Genomic DNA, 24,249 nt, shown 5'->3' with positions numbered 1-24,249 from the left:
CACGAGATACCTCTCCAATATGCCTGTTTTTCCTTTCTGCAAGTCCATTTTGCTATGGGGTATGACTGCATGAATATTGTTGCTTTATGCCATGCTCCTGCAAACTCATTTGAGAGGTACTCTCCCCCTCCATCTGACCTTAGGCATTTTATTTACAAGCATGTCTCTTTTTCAACCATAGCTTGGAAATGGTTTCCTTGCCTGTTTTCCAAATTGATAGGATTCACATACCTTATGCATTTCTGCAACCTTGAACTTAGGCAATCCTGCAACAATATTTTGGGCCTGCATTAATTTAAGTCGATGTACATTAACATGACCAATGCGTTTATGCCAAATATCAATATCTGCAACTACACCGGTCCATTCAGGCATGTCCGCATCAATGTAAACATCATGCCCTTCTTCTTCCCTTTTTCTATCAAGTGATGTTTATTTTTCATATCCTCAACAAAGCATCCATACGGATTAAATCTGACCTGCAAGCCCTGCTCAACGACGATTTGACCAACAGAAACCAGGTTCTTGGTGATATTCGGGACATGAAATACATCAAACAGGTAAATCTTTTTCCCATCCTGTATAGACAAAGAAATTCTACCAATCTGCATAATAGGATGTGCAATATCATCACCAGTCCCCACAAATCCTGGTTTTTCCATTTTCCTTGCATCCTGCATCCATTCTGCATGACCTGTCATGTGGTTTGACGCACCTAAGTCAACATACCACACATCATTGCTTTCTTCTGCACTTGTCACAGAATTGGTCATGTGCTGCACCATAAACAGATGCTCATTTCTGTCATCACCCTGTCTACTAGAGGATGCATAATTGCCTTGCTGTAATTTTCCAGTCATGATGTCATTTTGCTTTTTATAGCAGTCTTTAACCATATGACCCATTTTACCACAGTAGTAGCATTCAACATTGCTATTTGCATTTTGGCCTCTCTGCCATCCACCACGACCTCTTTGGGTCCCCGTGCCTCTAAAGTTACCACGTCCTCCTCCATAGGACTGGTTTTCTTGAATTTGCTGCATATTCTGATTTCTGCCACGGCCTCTAGATCGTCGGCCTGCTCTTCTATCTCTTCCAGTATTTGAGTAGAAGACAGTTTCTTTTGAAGTTCCTCCTGAAGAAGATGCACCACCATTTCTCTGCTCTTCAGAAATTAGAAGAGAAATCAACTCCCCAAAATCAAAAAAATTCTCACGGATGGCAATGGATCTCCGGAACTGTGCATAATCCTTTCCTAGACCATTCAAGGTCACAGAACCTAAATCATCATCTTCCACTGGCGACCCAATGGAAGCAAGTGCATCTGCAATCTTCTTCACCTTCATGTGGTAGTCATTGATGCTCATATTTTCTCTCTGCACATTATGCAACTCCTGCTTGAGCTGCATTTTCCTGGCTTGCGTATTTGTGCTACACATTTTTGTCAAAGTATCCCACGCCTCCTTCCACGTGCTTGCATCTTGAATATGCACAATCATAGAGTCTGAAATACTGATAGACAGCCAGTACATAACTTTTCTGGCTCTCTCATGCCATCCTTTAAATGCCTGCAACTCTCGTTGATTGGGAACATTAGGAATAACTGGTTCTTGTTCAGCTTTAGTAATGAACTCCCAATAGCCTTTTCCCTTAAGGAAATTTGTCATTCTAAACTTCCATGCTTGAAAGTTGTTCTTATCATGCTTTTCAGTGACTATTTGTGAAAGAGCATCAGACGCCATTACAGAACACTGCAAAAATATTTTGTCACTGCAAAAAATACAACTTCTGCCTCACAAGGGCAAATCTGCAAAACTAACGAAAGTGGTATTTGACCACACAATCACTTCCTAGTGATGATTTTGCATCAACAGGCAATAAGAATGATTCTGTCACTCTCAATATCTCTGTGCACATAGATACGATGCAATTTCTACGACAACTTTTCACCGACCTGTAGAACAGTGGTCGCATAGCAAAAACAAGGCGCTTTTCTGAGTGCTTGTGAAAAACTTCCGCCACTAAAACCGGCCCCAAAATAGCCTCAAATAAAAAAAGCGTAGCATATACTGTCCTCTTGCCACACCGCGAAGGGAGTCCCAATCTGAGATAGTGCACCCTTGCACTTTCCGGCTGTGCTACCTGCAGAGATTTGCTCCCAAACTCGAAAAAGAAAAGCAACACTGATCCTCTTACCAAAACACTGTGAACTTGGTTTGCTTTCTTGAGCTCCTTACCATGAATCGAGCTCTGATACCATGTGAAGAGAGTGGGAGAGAAGGAAGGAGTCTCAGTTGCAACTTTCTCACATACACAATGGGGGAATACACACAAAGGTGGAGGCTGAAAACTGTTTTCCTCTTCTTAGTTGTGAAAGCCAAAAGAAGTCTCTAAGTACAAAAGGAATAGGTGAACCCTATATATGGGTCTCAAACCAAACTCAGCTAACTTAAGTGGCATACTAACTGAGCCACTAACTAGAGTACATAAAAATAGCTGTCATCCGGCTATTATTCATGGGCGGTGTACCAACCGCATCTGCAGCTAACAAGTCGGTGACATAAATGCACAACGATCACCCTGGCATATCACTAGTGGAGCTCGATATCTCAACATGGTACGTGCCATGTAGCTTTAGTTATTGACACTTAGGTCATCTAGTACTTTTAGTGTCTTATGACACCTAGTACTAGTGGTACCACTAGGACACTGTCCTAGGGTTTTCCTTTATTTTGTACTTTGTACTTTCATTTGTTAGTTGTTGATGTGATGGCTTTCAGCGTTCTGCTCCACGGTTCTACTCCACGTTTGTACCTCCTTTCGCTTCCTTAAGCCTATAACAACAATCCCCCACACCTTTTCCTCACCACTAGCTCTAAACCCGTTTGCATGTTAGCTCCTTTGAAAACGAATACACCATTAGAAGAGACAAGATGCCAAAGAGAACATACCATGCATGGTTTTTGATGATTGTACTCCACATCCTTTTGCATGGTTGGCCATAACGACTAATTTTCTTTTGACATGAAATCCTGTCAATGGTCACTCCAACATGCACTTTCGCGAAGCATTCATGTGAGACCTTCACATTGAAACTACTAGGAGCCAAAGACGTGGCATCAACACATGTTGCTTGTTTTCTTTCACCAATCTTCAACATCTATGCAAGAAATGTGTTTAAATATTGATAAAGAAGAAGTATGAATGCGAAGTGGGAAAATCTGAATCAATAAAAGAAAAAGAAATGCGAAATCAGGAATTCACAAAAACGATGCATTCTGGAAATTGCTACTTTCGGTGTCCATCGAATCGTTAGATTCTTCCAATTTTGCCATTCTTGTTGTGCTAGCAAATTGATGATTGAGCAAACAGATAGCATGACCAGCCCTTGCAGCCCTTTATAAGATAGAATGGAGCGATCAAAATTGGGTCCAAAGAAGACCTTGCAAGAAGACAAATGCATATTCTTTGTGTTAAGTTGAATTCGGTGACCATGAAAGTCGCCCCGTAATGACCTAGTCACAAGAAAAATCCAATGCAAAAAGTGCATTCAATTAAGGTCTTAGCTACCATGCACATTACCACATGGCTAAATTCAATGCACGCGATATTTTTAGGACTGCCAAGGCTTTAATATTTAGACGGCCACCAAATTACATTCTAGAGTGAATTTCGTTTCTTGAAAATGAACTCCTTTAGTTTGAGGACCTCCCTGCATTAGCCAGTGGGGCTGGTCTAGCACCAGTGGTAGCAGGGGAAAGTTGTAGCCCCGTCTTCACTAGCTTAGATTTCTCTAGCATTGGCATGTTGAGCCAACTTCCTTGATTTTCAGAATTCTAGCGAATAGGACAGAGAGCAGTTTCGAGGTTTTTGGCCTTGCAAGGGTCCTAAGGGATGAGTTGGTTAGTGAGGCCATAGTTTTGAAGTTAGTTCATTTGGTCAATTTGACCTCGCAAATTATGGTTAGTATGAGGCTTTAATGTGGGTTCGTAGAAGTTCAAGGGCTTTTAATGTGTTTAGGGTTTAAGGTTTTCGTTTGCTTGTGGAGGTCCTAAATGCTTTTGTCTTTTATTCCAAAAGCTTTTATCTTTTGTTAGGTATTTCTCTCTAAAGATGGAGGCTCTCTTTGTCTCTTGTATGACACCACAAATAGGCAAGTCCCCACTTTTATTTAATGGCCCATTCACCACACACACACACACACACACACACACACACACACACCCCCCTTTTCACCTCTTTTCTCTCCTCTCTTTCACTCATCTACCTTTCTCGGTATTCCTTCACCTTCACTTGCTTTTTCTCTTTTCCTTTTCTTCCAATTTACACCTATAGTTTCCTTTCACAGTTATTCGAAATATTGATGGAGCTTGGACTTATAATGACACTCCAAAAGGCCGGGCCATAGTGGGATCCCCACCTTGTTTAGACTTTGAGAAGGCAGGCTAGCCGCTAAACAGGTCTACAGAGCTAGTGCTGCCGGGACTAGCAGGAGTCTGCGAGTGCATATAAAATGTATATATTCCATCTTGTCGCGCGGTCTGACAAGTGGGGTCTCGGCACGCCAAGGGGGGAAAAAAGGACACGTGGCACTGACATTTCTGATGATGATGATGATGTGTTGAGCAAGCAAGTTGTTTTCTCGAGCAATTTTTTTGGGCAAGAAATCAACCTGCAGCGGTTCAGGTTCCCTCGTCTTCTTTGCTTCCCTCTCATTTTTCGTGTTGCCAAGGTTAGCATCTTCGTCAGACGTAGCAATGGCTCCGCTGCTTTCACGTCTGCCTTTCTGGCAGAAATTTGTGCGGAAAAAATGGCATCCCGCTCTGCCTTCATCGGATTTCTTGCCTTTGTATCGTCGATCGCTCCATGGTTTAGCCTTTCGTGGCGTCCCGCTGGATCACACTGCCGGTTATCATTCTGCTACCAGGATTGAGAATAGGATGGAGACTCTTGGTAACTTGTCATCGTCGCTGCTCTGTTCCGGAACAGGGCCATTCAAGGTACGGAAGTAGGGAATTTCCGATGTTGCGTCTGATGGCGTGAGTTGGGTCTCTGTTTGTTTCCTTCAGGGAGCTTTTCAAGCTTATCGCAAGAGCATGTAATGGTGTCTCCTTCTAGTGTCACTTTTTGTCTCCACGCGAGGAGAAAATAATATACCTATAAAAAATCTGGTGACTATTCCATTGACATTGTCTTAAGTCAATTCATTTGCTTTGTGTGATGCCTAGCTTGGCTCAGTCGGACAGCAAAAGAGTATTTTCATACAAACGCAAACGACTCCAAATCCACAATCATTAATGTTCTTTCCTGGAAAGCCGGTAATGGAAGTTGGAAGTGCAGATTTTCCGAACAGTCGGGCAGGCATGTCATCCCCACTTGCTAAGGCTCTTTATGGAATTGATGGTGAGCAATCCCTCAAATCACTCACGTTATGTCCTCGCAGTTGTCATATACTCTGTTGAAAGGGTTGATGTATCAATTTATTTCAAACATCTAAGCCATGGACCCATAACTGTGACGATACTATGGATATGTTGAAGTTGTTGGAACTTGGCCTTTTGGACGGACTGATTGGAAATTGTGGCAGTGTACTTGTTATGAACATTGAGAGAGAGAGCGAAAGTTTTATTTTTGTTTTTGTTTTTGAAAGTTTTCATTTTCTTTAGTTTTTCTTCTTTTTGGTGGCCACTTAGCAGCAGGTACCTAAGGTAGTCGATCAGGTTTCACGGCAATAAAGAGAGTGCTCTGATTGGAGGGGGATCAGTGGCAATCCAGTTTTGATGCTTTAGCTAGGATTTACTTCAGGCTTCTAGGCCTTTACACTTCAGTCCCTTCTCGACGAGCCTATGACAGATGCTACATCCCATGCCGATGGATGTTTAGCCAAACACACTTTAGACGACCTTTAGCTCATGACAGTTGAGCGCACAGGTTTGACAGGTTGCCATACCTTGTCAGTTCTACGGGCCTCTTATTCAGCAGAGAAGCGTATCATACTTGCAACTTTGGCCCCAGATTTTCAGCCCGTGGATCACTCTGTCTACATCGACTATGCAGTCTTCTATGACCCTGCATCATTTGACAGAGATTATACTTCTACTGCAGCATACCTCACACATTGCTGTCAGTTCTTTTGGGTTGGTGACACCCTTGTTTGTCACAACCTATTGGATTGTTTCGGCATAGCTACATCGACTAGCCTCACATCTGGATTCCTCTTCCTTAGAGCAGTTGCACAGTCCACAGTGACTTAAGACATGTTCAGCCTTGACATGTTCAGCACGCAGCCATACACACAGTCATCTTTCGATCGACCAGTCTTTGATCTAGGTGGACTTGACTATCTGCATATTTCCTTCCTCTTCCTTTCAGCATATCTTCTGGGTTTTATTTCCAAAGGCGAAGGATGACCCACAACTTAAGAGGGGGAAATCACATTATGTACAGGATCGTAAGTTGTACTCATTGTACATTCTTCCGCTACGTAGTCACTGTGCTCACATACGCACATACTACTCTGATTGCTTTTCAATTTTGGATGCTATCATATGCACTAAACAAAATCCACAAACATGTCTTGTACATGCACCCTCTACTTACCCAGTGCAATTTAAGAGGGGACGTTAAAGATAGTGTAAATTGCAATATCCACATAGGGCATAGGGGCAAACCCTAACCCTAACCCTAATCCTAAGGGGTTCACATGTATATCTTCATGTTCATTGTTAATACACTTAGTGCATAGGTAGCTATATCGTGTGCACTCCTCTCTCTCTCCCTCTCTCACTTCCGCTATCAGAGACACTTGCCACATATGGCTTGTTCCATTTCATCCTCACACACACCTCTGGTTGGTACTGCTTTCATGCTATAAATGAAGTTATCTTGCCTCGTTCTGTGTCGCTCTTTGTCTCCCTCTCTTACGCTCTCTCAAGTTTATGATTCCACAATGTGCAACGTTGACAGAGGTTTGTGTAATTAGCCAATTTGTAATTCAAATCCTGTCTCCCAACAAGTGGTTCAAGATTATCCACTTGTCTTGAATTATTCACCCCAGAGCATCAATCGCCATAGCAAAATGGAAGGGGGTAGGAGAACCGGGCAGGTGGCAGGTGGACAACCGTGTGAGGGCTATGGGACAAGTGTTCACTCTTGAGGACAAGGGGTGCATGCCCACAACCATACTCCATTAGCCTCTTCCTCCCTCCCTTCATCCCGTAGCGGGGTTGGCTCCCGTTTTCACCCGTATGCGTTTACACCTTGCAGGGCAAGGCTAGGGGGGAATTTCCCCCCTCTGGCAGTCATTATTGCAGCAGTTGATGGGTCTACCAGTCTTCCATCATGGACACATACATCATAGCAGCTCTCATGCAAGCATTCTGGGAGTAGGATTGTCTCCTGGAGCAGAATTAGTTCTTGCACGAGCAGGAAACGAAGACAAAGGAGGATGCAATGACATTGGACCGTTTCTAGCTTCTGCTGGAAGAGGAATGCCTTGAGCGGCCGTGCATTAGGTTAGACGTCTTGCTGACTTGGCAGCATTGGAGGTCCAGTGCATGTGAGACCAAGAGCATATGCTTTCTTACCATCAACGATTTCTCCTGGCCTGCTCATAGTTCCTCTCTCTAGCAGCAACTACTAGTGTGGTGTCCATTATCGGCTCAGGGGTCTTCCACCCTAGACCATAGTGCAGTGGACTATTCCGCAACACCCGTAGACAGTTCTTCATCTGCAGGTGGTCCTTTATATGCTTAGGAGTCTTCCATCTCAGAGCGTAGTTCAGTGGACTATTGTGCAACAGTTCAGACATTGGCTTCTCCTGGGTCTACCAGCCCAGGGGACCATTCAGTTTGTACAGTAGCTGCATCAGCTCCTCAAGGTTGTCCACTCGTGGGGTTATTGCAGCTAGTTCCACAGCCAGCTCTCAGGGGTCTTCCATCCCTGGGGCCAGGTCAGCTCAGTCAGCACGCCAAGATGATGAACCTCTTGGGTCTACCACTCATGGGGATCATCCAAGTTCTGCAACTTATTCTCCTGGGTCTACCCCCCGTGGAGATCATGGGGTTCCCACCCGAGGGGATCATTCAATTAGTACGGTTAGTTCGGACGGGTTTTTCACTCATCTAACATCTTCATCATGTCCACTTTGTTCCTCTAGTCTTCCGCCCAGGGAGTTTAGTCAGCTGGATTAGCTTTATCAGGGGAGCAGACAATTCTCATAGTTATTTGTGATGGGTCTTCCATCCTTGGATACATCTCAAACCCATCAGCAGTTACAGTAGATGAGTCTCTTGGGTCGACCACCTGAAGGGGTTGTTTAGTTCCCAAGGCTAGTTCTCTTCCACCCAAGGGGACAACCCAGATACAACAGATTGTTGTGATTGGGTTTTCCATCCATTAGGCCTCTCCATCAGTTACAGCTAGCTCCTACGGGTCTTCCACCCTTAGTCCGGATGACTCACATTCCACCTTCTCATCAAAATGCCTCCGAAGAATCTGAGTGATGGCGGGAGCTGCTAACGGAGCCTGTCCCCCGGAGATACCGATGGACTAAAACTGATGAGCACACCCTTGATGCATTGACCGAACTGTTGTCATCGCCAAGGGACCTACCGGTGTAGACACTAGTCACTGCTACTGCTGGATCTGATGAAGAGAACATTGACTGACCCACTGAATGAAGGACACAATGAAGCGTCAAAACCTCTCGACTGACAGGTATTGCAACTGCTGCCTCCCTAAAGAACTGAGGAAGGGGAACTATGGACGGAACTGCATGACTATCCTCACTAACAACCAAGGAAGCATCGACACCCATATTCCTGATAGCTACACCAGCTACTCAAAGGGTACTCCCTCCTGCTAGGCCTGATACTAGTCTGGCGAACTCCTAAGATGCCCCCTCCTACAGAGCGTCAAGGCCAGTGGGGCTGGAAACTGAGCCCATTAGTCCTGAACACTCCACATCCACAATTCTAGGAGGATGCAGCATTTTTACTCTCAGCGTTATCAGACCAGCAGAGGAGGCAAGTGCATTCCAGCTTTCTCTCACGGCAGTCATGCAAGATAGTAGTACCTCAGTTTCCAAGAGTGCATGTGAGTATTCTGGAGTTTCCAGGCTTGCAGTTTTGGCTGCCTAGCCTTAGTGGCTTTGTCCAGCAGTTGGTAGCTAGTTTCATGCCATTAGTAGTCCAGAGTGCAGTGCCTCCGCATAAGTAGCCCAATCAGTCGTCAACGGTTCAGGAGGACAACATGCAGTTCATATTTCCAATAGCCTATCAGAGTGCCATACCACCTGTTGATAAGTCGTAGCGTGGTGGGATGACTGGCCACAACAGTTCCGCTTCTAGTCTTTGCGGCAGTACCAATTCCCAAGAGTTTTAATTGAGCCGCCATTTTATCATAGCAGAGCATTCGTTCTTCAGCCTTTTGGTGCGGTATCGTCCAGTGTGTTATTTACCAGGTCTTTGAGAGGACAGTCAAGTTTTGAGCAGCAGTTAGTGGTCATCACGATCACATTCGCTTGGCTGATTCAGCAGCTACCATCATCTAGAATTTAAGCAGGAGGGAATGTCACATGCACGAGTCAGGCATGAGTTATGTTGTCTACACCCATTTTTGGGTGCTGATGACATCAGTGGGGTAGTAGTAAGTCCTTGCTATGTGATGGAGTTGATGGTTTCCAACTGCACTATGTTCTTTAGGGCATGTTCCTGGATTCATCTAGATATAGGCACGAGTTATGTGGTCCATTCCTATTCACAGGCCATGGTGGAGCTGTTTGGGTCGCCAGGGCAAAGCGTTGCGAGGTATCCACCTAGCAACAAGTTATGAAGAGGGGAATGTTACATGCACCAGGGCCAAGTCCAGGTTGCAGTGACAGCTGGTTTGTCTTGTCTGCAAATCGCATCACCCCAGGCAGCATATTTGCAAGGTTATGGGCCCCCAAAGACATGCTCCTTGCAAGGGAAAGGGGCTGGGGAAGGCGCCTTTTATAGGCATCCTTGGCCCCTACCAGGTCGGCCCCTAGAGCTGCTAAAAGGAGCCCTAACAGCCAGCCAACCAGCCGACTGGCTGGTAGGCCTGTTTGGGCTGGTTAGGTAGGGCCCTACAGTCCCGTATATAAGGGCAGCCTTGCCCTCCATTTTGGCTTTCAGTCAGCCAGCCTCCACCCTTGTTCCAGCCCTCCTGCAGCTTCAGTATGGGCCCCAGTACAGCAGAGGATCTGCCTTAATCGAGATCGCGATTGGTGGCAGCATCTACACGCCGGGGTTGGACAGCATATGGTTTAGTTTGGTCAGTCTGTTTCAGCATAGCTCAAGCTCCCGCAATTGCAGTTAGGGGAGTTTCTCAGCTCAGTTTTGTATGCGATTTGGCATGGTGAATAAAGCAGTGTACAAAAGTTAGGAAGTTTTGTATGCCGATTTGGCATGATGAATAAAGCAGTGTACAATAATTAGGAAGATTTCTTGTGTCTTTCATGCTTGAGTTCTTCTTTTATGTTCATATATTTCCGCACAGCAAGTCCCCGCATGTTACAGCAAGGGAGCCCTAATTATAGTGTGGGGGTAGGGGCTGCAGACAGCTGACCCTGTCGGTTGGTGGGCGTGCTCGACGTGACCCAAGGTCAGGTTGGGTGACCCGATCTTGGTCAGCTGATTGGCCCGACCTTGGTCAGTCTCACAGCTGGCCTGGTTAGCCCCTGCCAGCTGGTACAAGACTGGCCTTTAGCAGGCCCGTTACAAGCCTTCTAACCTGCCCTTAACCTGGGCTAAATGCCCTGGTAAACAGCCCCAAAACTGAGTGAACTACTTCTTTTCCAGGGCGGGCATAGTGGCACACCCACATAGAAGCCCTCACTCTTCACATGAGATGTTCTAACAACCTCAGCCCTTGAAAGATTTTTGATGATGTATCTGCAAACTTTTCTTCAGCCTCAGGATCATCACAATACTGGTTACAAAATAAAGTGAAAGACAAGGATTAATGGCTCTTGGCAGCAAAGGATGCCAAATAATTGATAATGAATGGATTTTTAGGTGCTCGGCATTTGAATGGCTTTTGACACTGTCAATGAAAGCTAGAAGGGATTGGTTTTTGGAAATATTTTCTGCAACTTTGACAGCTGGATGGGTTTACAAGCTGTAACAGTGGGTTAGCAGTCAGCAACTTAAATGGGCCCAGTTAGCCTTAAAATGGGGTCCCATTCATTATAAATAATTTGGTATTCTCTTGTACTTTTAATAGGGGTTCTAGGCTTCATTGTGGGTTTGCCATGTACTAATCCCATAAGCAATTGTGTTGCTTGCCCACTTTCCAAAAATATATAAAGGGGCTTCAGCTGTACTTCATTCTCATTCAACACTAATACAAGTACATTTCTTTCTTTGAGTGTTTGTACCTCCTAAGCAGCATTCTGAACATGCAAGAAGGACAGCATCTAGCAGTCATGCTAGCCAGCGCATGTGGGAGCTCCCAATTCCCATTTTCTCTTCATGTAAGAGAGACTCTATCCTTCCCCCTTGCTTCCATTTCTGCCGTCTCTACTATTTTCTGCTAAGCAGTCCCTAAGTTTGGTTATTGTTAGGAAGCATTAGTAGAAGGTTCTGTTTCAGTTGGTATCAGAGCCCTTTTTTGGGAATTTGTGGGTGAATATTCATTATCTTGTCCTGGAAATTGGAGCATCCTATCTTGAGCCGAAGGGTTACCTCTGCAAAATTTCATCGCTGGAATGAAAATTCCAGTTTCAAGCTGGAAATTGTCTTTAAAACAGTGCGCTTAATCTGCTGCGATTTGCATAATGCCTGCTGAAAATGATGATATGAATCAGGATTTGCCTCAGCTGTCAGAATATCTGTACCAAGTTTGGGTGTGACTGGACTTCATTTGCCCATCCATCTGTCCAGAAATCTGCTCCAGTAGGTGCAAATTAGGGTTTCTCTCGAGAGGGCTCAGCGAGGTCTATGCCCTTTCAGAGATGCATGAAGTTGGAATCAGACACCTGGATAAGGGGAAGTTCAATGTGGATGATGGTGTTCCCCAACACAAGCTAGTCATTACCTCATGTTAGAGGGTCTGTTTGATTCGGGGCTGGACATATGTAGAAGGTTGTGAATAAAGTTCTCGTGGACAGTTAAGAGATTTAAAAAATTTGAGTAAGAGGCAAAATATCTGCAATTTTCTGAAGATGACAGTAAATACCGCAATAGCTAGGTGACGGAATCTAAATCTCATGGACATTTGAGGTGATTTGGGAAAGAGGCAATGTCAACAACGGCCTGCTGACTTTGTCACAGAGAATAGTGAATGTATGCTCTCACATGGCCAAATATATATACATCCTAACATGAGCAAAGAAGGTATTTGTACCGACTTTCTGATAGGGAGCCCAATACAAATTGAATTGTACAGTAGTCAAACGTGTTACCTTCAACAACATCAATTGCTTGATGAATGTAGCTCTTAATGACAATGTGTATACACAGCAAAGCACCAGAAGATATGTCACATCATTCACCAAACATAATGCGTCCAAAATGGGCTTATATTCCCTTGCCAAACCACATGTAATTGCTTCTATCATTGCTTGAAACAGCCAAGCAAAGCCTGCGTTTCATTTTTCTAGACATATAATTAGGCTTACTCCAAGGGTTCATATCAAGGTTAAAAAAGGAGGAAGGCTAGCCTCACAAATTTAATAAATAAAAAAATCAAAGGGCCAAGAAAAGATAAGCATAAATGTACTAATATATGCATTTATTGACTTTAATGCACTTGTTATTATGTTTGAAGATTGACTGTTTGCATGATCTATAACATGATTTAATTACAATGGAAAGGACCATATAACACAACATTCAACTTATGTCTCAGCTCAAGCTGCTCTATGCATATTGGGGTGGATGACAAGCATCCTTCTGGGTGGCTATTGTGAGGTTTCAATTTGTATTTTTATTTACTTTTGCATGCTCAGTTGGGCAATGTTTCTACATTTGTATGTCTTTTGGGGCAAGAAACTTGTATTTTGAGTCTTAATTGAGCATAATTACTAAGAAGTATGATCCTCTTGGGCAGGAGTTGTTCGTGTCTTTTTCGGCTCAGATTTTATAACTGTTACAAAGGCAGAAGATTTTTCTTGGGATCTGTTAAAGCCGGAGGTTTTTGCAGCTGTTATGGACTTCTACACTTCAGGGCAACCACTTTTCTATGATGCAAAAGCATCTGCTCCATCTGACACCGCCATTAAAGAGGTGATAGCTCAATTTTTGGGAGTTTTGGATTATTGGTCAAGTATACCATCTGTGAATGGGTTTAGATAATGGATCTGCTACAATTTGGGCATTCAACTTCCTATTGCGACTTTTAAATGTGAAGTCTGGACGATGAAAGGGGTCTTTGGTGATGAGGGTGTGACTTTGTTTGTGTGCAACCATCAAATGTGAATATGTTGTCCAGAAGATGAAAGGGGTCTTTTGGTGATGAGGGTGTGTGAACTTTGACACAACGCTTCTCCAATCGCTCAATAGTTCATGTGCGACATGTTTTTGGTCATGGTGTACAAGCATGATGTGGCTTTGACCACGCCTTGTTAGCCACCCTTGGTCGAGCAGTTCAGGAGTTCTGCTTGTTAAAACCTTCAGCCTTCATGATCCTTGGCTTTGTTGCTCTACAATATCTTAATAGTCTCTTTGATTTGGGCAACGGTGAAGAGTGTAGAGTTAGTGGACTGGGGATGTCCTCCAAACCATGTGTGGGCTGGTTGGGAATATTGTAGAGTTTTCAGGCGTAGGCCCTTAATTTTCTCGGCCAGGACATGGTGATCTCTTTTCATTTAAAATGCTTTGAAATTACTGCTATACAGTATGCATTTTTTTTTGGGGGGGGGGGAGAAAGAAAAAGAGTTTATGAATGTCATAGAAAGACCAAAGGGTTTATGAGAGAGTGAAAAACCAAGATACAATGAACCCTGCGAGAGAGCGAAAACCCAGAAGGGGAACATCATGGGGGAGCCCTCGGTCGTCTATGGATCTGTTAGTTGCCCGTTCGAGTGACTGGACCAATTTATGCTGCCTGTGTGTCCAACTCCATCGTACGAATGAGTTGAGACAAGATGAGAGACTGAGGAGAGTCAAGCGGAGCTCATTTGGCAGTGGCTCTGGATTTGGTGAGGGTCGGTGTTGAGGAAGAAAATGAGTGATGGATCATTGCTGATGCTCAGCATGTCTAGGTTCATCCCTCCTCTATACGAGTCTTTGGATAGGCTTGTTGCTATTGCAAATTGAGGGAAATCCTAAAACCGCCTCCTCTGCTATCATTACGAAACCCCATACAGCTTTAGGAACACTAAACAAGCCGATCTGTTTTGGACCTCGATTTTGCTCCAATTTTACAGTCATCTGGCTGACACCTTTTCGAGATTACACTAGTCTATACAGTTGCACTGTTGTGTGGGCATCTCACATATGCAGTCAGTTATTGTGCAGACAGTTGTTTCTGTAAGAGATTTGGGGATTGTGCATGTTTGGTGCATTGGCAATGGCAAACGATCTTTACACTCGAAGATAAATTAGATGGCAGAAACTACCCCATGTGGTCCTACATGATCATATGTTGGTAGACAAGAACTTATTGTAGGCTTTGATATTAGGCCTCCATCACAGGTACCTGCCACCACTACACCTGCTACTACGTGTGGCGGCAATGCTATTGAGTTTCATCTTTCAGCACTGCTGCTCTTTTCTCTCCCACTCAAGAAAAGTCCGGATGAGATGGCAGAGATGCACATGTCCATACTTCCTTTTTTTGTTTTCTTTTCAAAGAAAGGAACCTTCTATCAATGCTTGAAAGATTTCATACAAGACAGCGGCCCTGAAGGTGCTGAGTATGGAAAAAAACCAAAAAAGGCTGAAAGAAATAAACCGGCCTGTTCCAGAGAAACCCAGCTCATTGCCTAGGGGATCTTTGGAATTGGGGCTAACAGCCAAGTGGGGGAGCTATACAGCCAGCGAATCCCTTGCGGAGTGAAGATGTAGAAAACACCCGCAGGCCAAGCCTTGCAGAAACGAGCACGCCTCTCGATAGTCGCCCTGGAGCCTGGAGTCCCACGCTCCCAGGTGGACCGTAGAGTGTAAATGATATCCTGTCAGATGGCAACTAGGGTAGCCGAGGGTGGAATCGGGTGCTCACCCATACAAGACCGCAGCGAGCCACCCAAATGTTCCAAGCCGTGATGCTAGCTACCACCTCCCAAACACTGTCCTGTTAGAATTCAAGAGAGTGAGAGAGCAGGAAGCAAGAGAGCTGAACGTAGTGTTTGCAATAGAAGAAGTGACTGTTACAAGAAGTGGGATGGGTTTTGTCTAAGTGACAAAACCTTATCCTTCACTAACCATAGTTAGTGAACTAACTGTGGTTAGGGGGAAAAACCTCTAAATGAGGGAAAAATGCCCATAACCTACTTATTACATTACATTGGTCACTGCTGAATTATAATAATAATTCTAACACCCCCCTGCAGTGCCAATGTCATGTACAAGAAAAATGATCAATCACCAAAAGGATATAAGTTCAGGGCATTGCAAAATGCCTCAAACTTTTCACGTGGAAGTGGTTTGGTGAAGATGTTTGCAACATTGTCATGTGTTGACACATAGATCATACTGATCGCTCCTGCATGCAACTTCTCTCTGACATAGTGATAGTGAACCTCAATGTGCTTCGTGCGAGCATGAAACACAGGATTCTTTGCCACTGCTATAGCACTCTGACTATCAGTGAGAATCGGAGAAGGACCCTCCAATGAAAGATGAAGATCAGCAAATAAACGACGCAGCCAAACACATTCAACTGTCGCTGTGAAAGCTGCCCTGTACTCAGCTTCACATGAGGAGGTAGCCACTGTAGACTGTTTCTTGCTCAACCAAGAAATGCAAGCATGTCCTAGAAAGAAACAATTCCCACTGGTGGACTGCCTAGTATCATAGTCTCCAGCCCAATCTGAGTCACTGTAAACATGCATCTGCAAGTCACCTCCTCTGGGAAACATCAAGCCAAAAGACTTTGTACCTTGCAAGTAACGGAAGATGCGTTTTACAGCTTGCCAGTGTATAATCTTTGGGCTGTGCATATACGTGCTCACCTGAGAAACTGAAAACTGAATATCAGGTCGTGTATTGCAGAGATAAATGAGGCATCCAACAGTCTGACTATAAGTCTGACTATAGAGTGTGACATCAATTGATTCACCCGCATCATGCATTGTAAGCTTCAGCCCCGGCTCCATGAGAGTGGACATAGGCTTGCAATCATGCATGTTGAATCTGTCCAAGAGCTTTTGAACATACTTGGATTGAGACATAACAATGCCACGTTTCTCTTGAATAAACTGGATCCCCAAAAAGAAATGTAACAAGCCCAAGTCTGACATATCAAATGTAGCTTTCAATTGGGCCTTGAAATCTGCAATTACTTCCTCATTTGATCCGGTGAGCAGCATGTCATCTACATAAAGAATGATGACCAGAATATCCCCCCCATCCTTCTTGATGTAGAGGGTGCTCTCAGTTGGACTATTGTGCAGCCCCTTGCTGGTCAGAAAGGCATCAATTTTGGCATACCATGTACGTGGGGCTTGTTTCAGCCCATATAAAGCTTTATTCAGCTTGCATACCTGAAGTACATTTTTTGAAATTTGAAAGCCCGGAGGTTGTTTGACATAAACCTCTTCCAACAGGTTTCCATTAAGGAAAGCTGTTTTAATGTCCAACTGATGAACATGCCATTCAAAATTTGCAGCCATGGCTATAACCGACTTGATGGTTGTCATCTTGGATGTAGGAGCAAAAGTCTCCTCATAATCTATGCCCTTTTTATGAGCATATCCTTTTGCAACCAGCCTTGCCTTGTACCGATCAATGGACCCATCTGGCTTTCTTTTGACTTTGAAAACCCACCGTGTACCTATGGCATTCTTACCTGGTGGCAAATCCACAACATCCCAAGTCTGATTTTTATGAATGGACTGCAACTCATCGTGCATGGCATTCATCCAATGCACATTATCTTTTGCTTCTTCAAATGTCTCAGGCTCCTCCTCATCAAGAAGAGTACCTGCATAAGCTGATTCAACTGAATGAGCTCCCTCCATGTCCCTTACTGCACTACGAGTTTTGCCAGGCAATGGAGCTTCAAGCCTACTCTCCCTGAGAGTCTGAAGCAACCAATGCGGGACTGTTTTGGCTGCGTGTATCTCTTGAATTTCTTGCCTGACAACTTCATCCACACCCTGAGGTTGTACCAATTCAGCTGGGGGCTGAATCTGTACTTGTGGATTTGGCGGAGGTTGCTGTAAATTCTGATTTTCAGCGGGGGAACCAAATGCTATAGGAAGCATCTCCTCAAACACATCATCTGAAGAGGCCGGAATCTGAAATTCAGCATTTGTATGTGCAGAATTTTCAGAGAATATGACATCTCTACTGACAAAAATCTTGCGTGTAGCAGGATTGTAGAGACGATAGCCTTTGCTTTGTGAACTATATCCCACAAAAATGCATTTTAGTGCCTTATCTGACAACTTGTGTCTGAACTCCACAGGCACGTGGGCATATGCAACACAACCAAAAACTCTGAAGTGGTCCACTAAAGGCTTTCTCCCATGCCATGCCTCATAGGGAGTGATTGTCTTCAAAGCCTTTGTAGGAGCCCGATTTAAAATATAGTTTGCACACATGAGGCCTTCCAGCCAAAACTTGTGAGGCAACTTCTTACTTGTGAGCATGCATCTATCCATTTCCATGGTGGTGCGATTCTTCCGCTCAGCTTTTGCCATTCTGTTGAGGTGTAAGCCTCACTGTAAGCTGATGCATAATACCTTTTTCTTTCAGAAATGTCTCAAATTCATGAGACATGTACTCCCCCCCTCGATCTGTGCGAAGTGTCTGCACCTTGAGTCTTGTCTCATTTTCAACCATAGCCACGAAGTGTTTGAAATGCATAAACACTTTTGATTTTTCCTTGAGACCATAAACCCAAGTGTAGTTGGTAAAGTCATCTATGAATGTAACAAAATAGAGATAACCCCCAAAAGCAGATGTCCTCATGGGACCGCTGACATCACTGTGAATAAGCTGCAATTTTCTTGTAGCTTTCACCGCACCATCCTTCTTGAAGGGAAGCCTATGCATTTTGCCAAGAATGCAACCTTCACATGCATGAGGACGAGGGGACTCCAAAGGAGGTAATGCATCAACCGTATCATGCCTCTGAAGTGTCATTAAGCTGCCATAGCTCATGTGCCCATACCTGGCATGCCACAACTCCGCATTGTGCATTGCAGCAGTGGGAGTGATCTTTTTTCATATAAATCAAGCTGAAAAAGACCGCGATACAAAGTGCCAGACAATCTCAAAGCATATTCATTTTCTTTGTATCTGACTGCACACTTGTCATCATAAAAAACAACCTGAAATCCTCCTCGATTGAGTGAGGACACTGAAAGTAAATTCTTCTTTATACCTGGCACATAGAGTACATCTGAAATTCTGAAATCTGTGCCATCAGTGGATGTGAGAATAATATCTCAAACTCCACATACTAAATGAGAAGAATTATTTGCACATGTGACTTTCTTCTTGGTGGGTGAAGAACGCAAAGTTACAAACAGATTTTTCTTGGAAGTGATGTGCTTTGAAGCACCACTATCAAAATACCAAGTATGTAGTGTCTCATCAACACTGAAAGAGCATTCATCCTTTGAAGGATCGTAACTGCAAGTCAAAAAAGCATATGGGTCATCATCATTAGTGGCTGTGGTATTTGAACTACCCACTGAAAAATCTGAAGTGCAAGTCAAAAAGGCATAGTGCTCTTCAACCAAGTTGGCTGCAACATCTCCTCCATCATGGCAATGTGGACCTGATGCATCTGATACAGCCATATCTCCCTCCTCCATATGTGTATGGGAAAGTTCTCGCTTCAGAAAGGAAACTCTGGCATCGTTTCTTGCTGCAAACATACTCTCCGGTATTACCCAAGCTGCCATATATGTCTTGCATGACCGAATATGAGGTATAATGAACCTCTTGACAGAAAGAGAAATTACTGAAAGAGCTTGTGCATCTCTAGAGTCCCATCTTTTCTGCTCTGCTGTGGGAGCTCCTGGAGCGGCTGCTCCAATTACTTGTGCTGTATTTGTACCTCTACCCCTGCCTCCAGCTGGAGTGACAGGTATAGGCGTTGTATCTGGTCTTTCTTCATCTCCATTGACATAATCCCAAAGATTTCTGCCAACTAAGATATTGCGAACCATGAAACTCCACAAGGAGTAGTTGGTGCCATCCAACTTATCCTCCTGTGTGAGAACCCTGATCACCTCATTTGAGTTGTTATGTGCCATTTTTGCCAGATAAACTTAGAAATACAGCAAACTGAACAAGTAGAATCCCTTCCTGGGATGTAAGATGCACAAGTAAATTCTGCAAAGAAGAATATGCCCACAGTGACAAATACTGTCATAGCCTATCAAAGGCTCAAAATGCACCACAATGCTCTGCTCAATGCCCAAAAATCTGCAAATAGAATCTGCAAAAGGTGGCAAAAGTCTGCAATTTGACTTGTACTGAGTCCAAAACTGTTTGCAAACTTCCAAAATGCTCTTTTACCTGCAAAATTGCAACTTAAATGCAAAAGCCCCAATTTCTTGTGGGAGATTACATACAGAAGAGGGCAAATGGTCTGAAAGCCTCAAATGTTGGAGAAATTGCACTCTGCCTACAAAAGCCCCAAATTTCATTGCAAAATTGCAGTGTAATTGCAAAAGCCCCAATTTTTGGGACAACGTGCAACCCAACTGTAATGTCTGCCCACGAATACAAAATGCCCCAAATTTTTCAGCCAAACAATGGCTCTGGGCACTAATTCCTGGCAAAGACAACCTTCTGTGTAAATCTGCAAATGCACTTGCAACTGTATGGAAACCTGCAACTGTACGAAATCTGTACAGCGTATGGATACTTGTACGGAACAGTATGGCGCAGACAACACTGAATGTACGGTGTACGAAAACCTGCAACTGTACGAAATCTGTACAGTGTACGGAACAGTACGGCGCAGACAACACTGAATGTACGGATACTTGTACAGAAGTGCAGAAATATTAACGGCAGTTGTACGGCGGAATTGTACGACGGTACGACGTACGATTGTACGGGCTGGCGCAACTGTACGGAATGCTGGCGGGCTAGTCGATGGTACGGACACCGTACGGAATGTACGGAAGCAGATGTAGATGTACGGACAGCGGGAGCTCTGTGAGCTTGTACGGCACCTCGAGAGCTGAAGCGTGGGCTGCTGTACGGAATCAGTCCGTACAGATTGTACGGACGGAAGCTGCAAGCAGGGAGCTTGGAGCAGGAAGGTTTTGCGGGCAAGGAGCGGGGAACTGGGAGCAGGGTCTTGCTGCTGTGATACCAAATGTTAGAAATCAAGAGAGTGAGAGAGCAGGAAGCAAGAGAGCTGAACGTAGTGTTTGCAATAGAAGAAGTGACTGTTACAAGAAGTGGGATGGGTTTTGTCTAAGTGACAAAACCTTATCATTCACTAACCATAGTTAGTGAACTAACTATGGTTAGGGGGAAAAACCTCTAAATGAGGGAAAAGTGCCCCTAACCTACTTATTTCATTACATTGGTCACTGCTGAATTATAATAATAATTCTAACATGTCCTCCGTAGGAGGAGGAGCTAGGCTGTCAGGGGGGACTGCCTCGTGGAGTGCAATCCTCTGGATGCTCTGACCTTGTATCCCCAGTAGGCTGGGGAGAACTCATCAATTTGAAACGCGTGTCCTCCCTTTGTCAACCAAGCCTTCGCTGCGCTACGATAGCTCCACATGCAATGCGGGATAGTCTCCAGGACACCATCGGAGCAACAATAGCACTGCCCCTCCACTCGCATCTGCTCCAACCACGGTCCAATGGGCAAGCCTCCGTGGGCGGCCAGCTAGAAGAAGTATGAGATCTTCCTCGGCCGCAAGTTGGACCACAACCGCGTCCAAAACCTGGAGCGCACATCCCGAGGCACTCTCTGGGTCACCCAATGTCTCTCCGTCGAAGGGATCTACCGCGACAAGTCCATCTACAGCCTCTTGCCAATCGGTGTGGTGTAGATAAAGAAGGGCACCTCATCCACCGGCTCAGCTAGGCCGTCCCTAGACCCCACTGGACCTCCCTCAGCAAGAACCACTCTCCCGGACCCCACTGGACCTCCCTTAGGGGTCTACCCTCCCACAGCTAAAGGCGCCATCTAGAGGCGTCCTGCTTTGAGATACTGGGAGGGTCAATGTGCCACTCTTTCCCCAAACGTCCTACCACTCTGATCATCTGCCAGTGTATCCCATCAAGACTCCCATCCATCTCAGGGTCTCTCTCAGTGAGTTGCTGAAGTAGGCCTCTAGGTCCTACGCGGAAGAAGCCGGGGTGCGTGCTGCCACGCTGCATCAACATCCTCAAGGGAACACCAGTACGGAAAAACTGTCCCAACCATATGTTGTCTCTCCAAATGTGAAGTCCTTCCCACTAGGACTCAGGAATGGCTAAGTCAATCTCGCCCACCTGCTGCCTTGTCCCTCGCAGATGTGCTAGGGCGTCAAGCCTCGCCTCTGTCTCCATAGGTAGTTTGCTCCAACGGCCAAAGGACCCCGCTGGACCATTGTCCCACTGTGCCCAACCAATGTGAGTCCGCTGTTTGAGCATACGTCCCTCCTGATCTCTGATCTCTGATCTCTGGGTGCCACATTAGGGGCTGGCGCTCAAACTCCTCTCTGCATTTGGGCGGAGCACGGATGAGATCCCCTGCCAGTCTCTGCCATACCCTGTGAAGACTCCTCATCAGGGGGGAGCCCTTCTCCGTTAGGGGGGCCTTTGAGAAGATCCATCTATGTGAAGGCTGCCACTGTCCCCCAGTGCGTGGGGTGTTCCTTAGAAGCCCTTGTTGTAAGAGGAGCTTCCAAGGCTCTGCACTTGGGGTGAGGCCACGAACCACCAACTTGCCTAGAAGGGCCCTGCTTTGTATCTCCGGATAAATGACACCCAAGCCTCCCAGTGCCTACGGCATGATCACCGTCTGCCAAGCTACTCGGGCCCTAGTGATCCTCGTGTCGTCTGAACCTGCCCAAAGGAAGTTATGTACCAACCGTCGGAGCTGCCCAATGCATCCTCTGTGAAAGCACCAGTAGGAGGCGATATACCAGGCCAGGGCAAGAAGGACTTGGTTTGCCACTAAGGCGCGACTTGCTAGGGAGAGTTTGGCCGAGCTCCAATAGAGAAGCTTGCGCCGAACACTCAAGGACCGGGGCAATCTGCTGCTCTATTGTAATGTCAATACCCACCTGGCATCCGAGGTATCTCGCTGTCTGGCCCTGCGGTATTTTTCTGAAGCCAAAGTCACTCCCCCACTCACGGATCTCCTGTGTCTCCTCAAAGCCAGTGAAGAAACCTATAGATTTCGTCTAGTTGACCCGTGCCCCCAAGGCCTCACAGTAAATAGCCAGGGCGCCTTTGACTCTCTCCAGGCTCGCTGTGGTGCCCTCAACATACAAGGCCGTGTCATCTGCAAACTCCGAGTCAAGTAGCTCCTCCTCTTGTGTGATTGGGAGCCTCAACCCCGTGAGACTTGCCACTTGCGATCTCAAATAGTAGCCCAAAGCCTCCGCCACAAACAAGAAGAGGAAGGGAGCGAGTGGGCAGCCCTAGCGGACTGAGCGAGAGAGAGGAAAGGCCTTGCCTGTGTGTCCTCCGATAAGCATTTGACTAGAGCTCCTTGCATATAGCGCTGAAACTCCTTTGACCCATCTGTCAGAGAAATCCAATCTCCTCATAGTGCCCTCCAGGAAAGACCACTCCACCCTCTCGTAGGCCTTCTCAAAGTCCAAGAGAAGGATGGCCATGTTGGAAAGGTCACCTCCCCATCTGTAAGCCCCCAAATGAGGAGTGTGTGGGGGAGGGAGACCTAGGGCAGGATGTGCCCAAGAGAGAAGAAAGAGAGGGGGCTGCCACATGGGCAGCACCTCACAGGATTGCGACCTGCAGATGGCGTCAGCATGGCAAGCCATATGGCGAGGGTAGTGGGCAGGTGAAGGGCCTGCAACAGACCCTGATGATGGCGCGGTACAGGCGGGTCAGGACAGCAGGATGTACGGGACAGTATGGCGCAGGACACGTGGCTGGGAAGAGCCTGGCAGAGGGCAGAACCAGCAGGCCTGGTGGAGCACCAAATTGGGGCTGTCAGTGGGCAGTAGGCATGCCTTATATAGGCTGGGTCCCTGCCTTGAATGGAGGGCCACAGGCCCTAGAAGTGTGGGGCAAAAGGCCCGGTTTTGGAGCCCTTAAAGGGCTGGTTGGGCTGAGCCAACCAGGTCGGTTGGGCCAGCCAACCTGGTCTGTCCAGTCGGCCAGATTGGGACAGACTGGTCGGTATTTTTGCCATGCCTTGGGGCCTATAAATGCAGAGGCTTTTGCCTCATTTCAGCATCCAGCAGTGCAGCTTCCAGCAGAGCAGAAAGGAGCAGCAGAGCACAACCCTTGGGGCCTACATCCAGAAGCTGAAGGAGTACTAGTGTTGCTGCAGACTTAGCTCAGTGTGAGGCTGAGACCTTGGCTGTCTTCTAGGGCAGCAAGGAGCTGAGGTCAAAGGACGGAAAGTCTATAGAAGCTCCAGGTGGAGCACGCGGGCTCGAGTCTAGAGATAGCCAGCTGATAGGAGAAGGACCTTGTGGTAAGATCAGAGGACCACACCATTGGTGGGACTCTAGATCTGTCTCTCTTGTATTGTGTCCATAGTTTTGGACGGAAATATATATATTTTGGTGGTTTCGCTATCTGGCTGGTTCATTGTCTATTGATGAGTCTGCATATCTATTGAATGCACATAAGTAAAGAAGTTTGTGATTCCACACCCACACCGCACACTGTGTGAGCTCCTGGGCATTACTAAAAGTCTTCCGCTGCGTGTACCCTCTGTTGGGTCATTTCTAACATGGTATCAGAGCCCAAGTAGGAGGCTCACAGGTGTGGAGTCTGAAGGCAGGGACCTTGCTGAAGGACGACCCTGATTCAGAAGCTCTTGGGAATCGACTTCCACGACTGGAGAATTGTGCCCTTGCGAGAAGGACTCAAGGAGGGTGACTCAGGTTCAGTCAGGTGCGTTTAAAGTTCGCAGTCCAGGTGATCTGGAGATGTACTTTTGTTGTAGA

The 24,249-nt window shown here is 45.8% G+C and overlaps 1 protein-coding gene across 1 annotated transcript in view; it reads left to right on the top strand.

The window, feature by feature from the left end:
* Positions 1-4,641: 4,641 nt before the first annotated feature.
* Positions 4,642-24,249, top strand: part of LOC147893195 (nifU-like protein 5, mitochondrial) — a 63,325-nt gene continuing 43,717 nt past the window's right edge. Inside the window, exons 1-3 of the mRNA XM_087386556.1 lie at positions 4,642-5,000; positions 5,229-5,403; positions 13,075-13,250. Coding sequence (XP_087242682.1) covers positions 4,758-5,000; positions 5,229-5,403; positions 13,075-13,250 — 594 coding nt within the window. The 5' untranslated portion in view covers positions 4,642-4,757. The remainder of the gene's footprint in view (positions 5,001-5,228; positions 5,404-13,074; positions 13,251-24,249) is intronic.

Source organism: Dipteris shenzhenensis, chromosome 15 (genome assembly GCF_047967505.1).
Source record: "Dipteris shenzhenensis isolate YYH24624 ecotype China chromosome 15, Dip_SZ_1.0, whole genome shotgun sequence".
NCBI lineage: Eukaryota > Viridiplantae > Streptophyta > Polypodiopsida > Gleicheniales > Dipteridaceae > Dipteris > Dipteris shenzhenensis.
The sequence above is the reverse complement of the archived record's forward strand: the minus strand, read 5'-3'. Positions and strand labels throughout refer to the sequence as shown.